The sequence below is a fragment of the Papaver somniferum genome, unplaced genomic scaffold, assembly GCF_003573695.1.
Source record: "Papaver somniferum cultivar HN1 unplaced genomic scaffold, ASM357369v1 unplaced-scaffold_99, whole genome shotgun sequence".
In the NCBI taxonomy this organism is placed as follows: domain Eukaryota; kingdom Viridiplantae; phylum Streptophyta; class Magnoliopsida; order Ranunculales; family Papaveraceae; genus Papaver; species Papaver somniferum.
The window spans coordinates 3,518,365-3,523,466 of NW_020653081.1; the positions used below are offsets into that span (position 1 = coordinate 3,518,365).

General features: G+C 38.8%; 1 protein-coding gene across 1 annotated transcript; it reads left to right on the plus strand.

Annotated features, from left to right (window-relative positions):
- The first annotated feature begins 3,740 nt into the window (after positions 1-3,740).
- On the plus strand, positions 3,741-4,505 carry LOC113346235. Its single transcript, XM_026589796.1, has one exon. The coding sequence runs from the start codon at positions 3,741-3,743 to the stop codon at positions 4,503-4,505; it is 765 nt and encodes a 254-aa protein (XP_026445581.1).
- Positions 4,506-5,102: the final 597 nt, after the last annotated feature.

The following is a 5,102-nucleotide window of genomic DNA, read 5'->3' on the forward strand; positions in this document are numbered from 1 at the left end:
TCTTCATCACCAAACTCGAGTATCTCTCAGTTTTATTCACCTCGAATGGTCATGTCGAAACTATCTTCTATTGCTGTCATCTTCAGCTCCATCAATCACCGGTAGTGGTATCACTTCCAATCACTCATCGTCCCCATCGCTTCCATGCTCCATGCACCAGCCATCATCAACCATCGATCAACATCACAGACTCGAGTTTGAAACTCTTTCCACCAAGTCTCCTTCTTCACCGCACCTACTATTGATCAACATAAATCACCATCAACATCAAACGATGCATCTTACTTCAAACATCACGCAGATTCCTTCTTGTCTTCGATGATTTACAGCAAAACCCATTACTTCTTCCAACCAGATAGCCATGTTCTTCTCAGGAACAATCAACCAACCACCGCAGCAACCTCTAGTCTAATAAACTGACGGAAACAACTTGTTTGCTAACATCTCAAAAACCCTTAAAAAACTTGTCCATCTTAATTCTCTTAACCAGTCACAACCAAACACGAGAACGCAAGTAATTTACGTATCTCGACATTGGCAGCAAACATCAACCTTCTCCAGTTTCAGACCACAACTCCCATGTTGTATTCGAACCACCGACACCCTTCCTTTTCATATTTCGGTACCAAACACAACAGCATCAAAGCTTCAGAATTCAAACTCCACCAGATTCTCCGCTTGTCTGAAACCCTAAACCATCTGCTCAAATTTATTAGCACAATCTTATTAGGTTTGAATCAATATGATTTAAACCCTAAACCAATTTCTTTAACTCGAAGTTAATATCTCGAGCTTCGAACCTAGCACCAAGCTCGCTCGTCTGCCATCACCAGCTCGTAATTGTTCGCAGCACAATCACAACAACACCATCGATTTTTTTCTCCTTTACTACTGAACTTTTCTTTCAACAACGTATTTCGTAGGTTTTGTTAAGCTCACAAGATAACCTTCTTGAACCTTGCCGTTATGGATGCATATTTCTTCCTATGAAAAACAGCAACACGGCTTTAACAGATCTTCAAACAATTCTTGCTTTCTTCTCTTGACTCATAAGAACTTTGCGCAATTACTTCTCTACCAAAAACGAAAAACTTTAACTTTCTCTCTCTCTCTCTCTCTTCCTCTCACCTTGCTCTGATACCATGTGTAGGATCGAGCAAGAGAGAGGAGAGCACACGCGGAAGCAAAAACGACTACATTGATAATCAAATTAGGTGTACAATTCTTCATGGCTCACTAGCCTACTTATAATCTCACAAACTTGATGATCACTCAAATAAAATCAAACTCTAAACAAAGACACATTCCTGACATGAAACAAACTCTAAATAGAACTCTCTAGAACACCTTGTTTATCAAGTTTACTATATCTTGGTTTAACTTCCAACACTAATCCATGGTGTGTTGTTGGTGATCTTAATGCTATCAAGTCTATTTCAGAGACGCATGATGGTAGTCAGAAGCTAAACACTGACGATAAGGAGTTCAAGAACTTTATTAATGATAGAAGATTGATTGATATGGGGTTTGTTGGACCAGCCTTCACTTGGTCTAATGGAGCTGTGGTTGACAATCCTATTTTTGAAAGGTTGGATAGGGGTATTTGTACTACTGAATGGCGTGCTGCATCATCCTAGAGTGAGTAGTGATCATGCTCCCATTCTAATTAACACTCATAGATCTAATAATAGGAAAAGAAAGTTCTCATATAAATTTGAGTACTATTGGGTGGAACATCAAGAATTTAATGATATTCTTCACAAGGTTTGGACCACCAGAAATGGAAACACTTTGATTAAGATAAATGAAGTGGGCATGGAGCTAAGTAAATGGAGCAGGAAAGAGTTTGGTAATATCTTTAGAGCCACAAAAGATGCAAAGAATGAGTTGCTGCAAATTCAATGTGAAGCCCACATTAGGGACACTAGAGCTGAAGATAAGGAACTGGGTAAAAGAATTGATCAGCTGAATACCATGCAGTACAGATACTTCGAACAAAGAAGTAAGGTGCAGTGGATTCCACATATGGACAGAAACACTCGTACTTTCCATTTTTCTGTCATTCAAAGAAAGAAGAGGAACCAAATTGTAGCTCTCAAGTCTCCCGATGGTCACTGGATTACGGAAGCTGAGGGAGTGGTAAATTATCTGGTGAACCATTTTACTTCCCTATTTCAAATAGACCCAAATGAAGAAAATTATGCTATTGAGTTCCAAGACTCTAGTTGCATAGACTGTACTAGCAACTCCAGCCTAGTCTCGGTACCTACTCCTGAAGAAATATGGAACACCATTAAAAGAATGAAGAGCCTTAAGTCACCAGGACCGGATGGAATGCCTACTTTATTCTATAAAAGGTGTTGGGAGTTGGTATGAGAGGATGTGATAAAGACTTTCAAGATTGTTTTGCTATGGCAGATCTTCCACCATGACTGAATCACACGAATCTGGTGTTGATTCCAAAGGTAAAGAATCCTACTCTGCCTTCAGATTTTAAACCTCTAGCTCTAACAAATATTTTATATAAAGTTGTTACTAAGATTACATCTCAGAGATTGAAAGGTCACCTAAACCAATTGGTAGATAATACGCAGTCAGCTTTTATACCATGGAGGCTTATTATACACAATATTGTAGCTGCTAAAGAAATAATTCATTCAATGTCAAACTCTAAATCCATCTTAGGGGATTTCGCGCTGAAGATAGACATAAGTAACGCCTATGATAAGGTCAGTTGGAGATTTCTGAGTCACTGTCTTAGGGCTTTTGGTATTGTGGGAAAAACGCATGAGTTAATTATGAACTGCATCTCGACTGCTTCTTTTTCTATTGTTATCAACGGGAAAGTTGAAGGCCATTTTGTTAGTGAAAGGGGTCTGCACCAAGGCTGCCCATTGTCCCCATATCTGCTCATTATATGTTCTCAAGGGCTCTCGTGGTTGATGAGAACGATGGAGAAGAATGCAATCTATAATAGTTACAAGATATGCAAGCATGCCCCCACTGTGTCTCACCTAATGTTTGTTGACGATCTGCTGCTGTTTGGTACCATGGAGAACAGAACCATAAAAACATTAACGAAAATTCTGACAATATATGCTGCTTGGTCTGGACAGAGTGCTAATATGACAAAATCAGCTGTATTTTTTAGTAAAGGTGTTGGCAGTGAAGTGGAAAGTTACCTGGGAGTTCAACAAATGAAGAATGCTGATAAATATCTGGGACATCACAAGCTTAAACCATCCTACCAAAGCTCCTCTTATGACTTCCTCCAAGACAAGTTTGATTCCAAACTAGCTGGTTGTAAAGGTACTATATCGCAAGCTGGCAGGACCGTCCTAATAAAGACTGAGCTAGGTCTAATCTCTCCATTTTACATGGCTACATCGATCATTCCGAATAAGACTGTTCAATCCTTAACTAGAACGAAGAGGAATTTTTGGTGGGGTCATACTCGCAACGAAAGGAAGATACACTTTATAGACTGGAAGCAAATGGAGTTGGCAAAAGATCAAGGCGGACTGGGCATCAGATCTCTTCAGGATTTAAACATGGCTATGATAGCGAAACTTAATTGGAAATTCATGATTGACCCTGACTGTCCTTTGGGTCAAATGATGAAGGCAAAATACCTGAAGACAAGTAATTTTTGGAAAGCAAAGAAACCAGTTGTGTGCTCTTCTACTTGGAATGCGATATTGAAGTGCAGGGATATTATGAGAGATGGCTGCTGCTGAACAATGGTGAATGGAGAGAGCATCATCATATGGGACGACCAATGGATTCCAAACCTGCCAAAGAATGTACCTGAAAGAAGGGATGATAGAGTAGATCTTGCGCTACAAAACATAAGTAAAGTGAGTGACCTGATCATCAAGGAGGAGCAAAAATGGGATGAAGACAAGCTGCAGCAGCTATTCAACCATTCGGCGGTCTTGAAGATCTTGGAGATTCACTTACCAACGGAGAATGCACATGATCTAAACGATAAGTTAATTTGGAAACATCATCCTAAAGGTAACTTTTCTGCAAAATCTTTTATGAAAAGCTTGTCAGACAGTAAACCTTCTGGAACACGCAATTTTGAATTTCCGTGGAAGAAATTTTGGAAGACTAATCTAGTTCCAAAAATACACTTGTTCATATGGAAGTTTTTGAAGAATGGATTGGCTGTGACGGGTAATATAGGAAAACATGTTACTGGGGTTAATGTTGAATGCAGACTGTGCAACAAAGACACTGAGACAGTGAATCACTTATTTCTCAATTGTGAAGCTTTTCAAGCAGTTCTATTCGCTTCTCCTATGAGTCTGAGGATTAATGATAATAATGGGAATACGGTCCAGGATTACATTGCAAGATGGTTAGATAGAGGAGGAGAGTTAGTTGAGTTCAAGATGGGGCCCAGTCTATTCTGGGCTATATGGAAAACTAGAAATAACATAATTTTCAATAAGGGTAAGTTTAGCATCAATGATACAATCAAGGAAGAAATGTACTTGTAAGGACCCTAAGGCTCGTCAACGCTATTAGACCAGTCATGAGACGACTAAGCCGTTATTGACTCGATTAATTAGATACAAACGTAATTAATAGAAATTAATCTAACAACGATCAAGATATGAAATTAGTATCACTGAATAAGTCTCGAAAATTTATGCGAAATGGACTACTCGAGCGTGTCAATTGGATATCGGATGAAGATGAGGTCATTGGATTTGAGTGAAGGGTAAAATTGTCATTCCATTAATAAGTCGATCTGTCCTTCCCTTATCCAGTTAAGTGTGCGTATAGGAGAATTTCTTTGGTCTTATCTAACCAAAACGAGAAGAGATAATCACTTTCTCTTATTCTTATTCTTCTTTCTTCTTCTTTCTCCTCAGTTCCTCTGCTTTCTTCTCGGTCGATTTTTGAGCGTTGAAATTGAGCTCTATTTGATGGAATTAATTGGTGAAGTTGTTTAGGTAAACAAGGAGATGTAGTTTTTGTGAATTATGAAGAAGAAGTTGGAGATGCTGTGATGAAGATCGAATAGAAATTTTTAGGGTTTATGTAAGATGGTGAGAAAAAGATTTGAGGTAGCGATTGAAGATGGGTTTCAA

Bases quoted from the DNA above. Each gene is read 5' to 3' on its own strand.
- LOC113346235 (XM_026589796.1), top strand. From the start codon at position 3,741: ATGGTGAATGGAGAGAGCATCATCATATGGGACGACCAATGGATTCCA.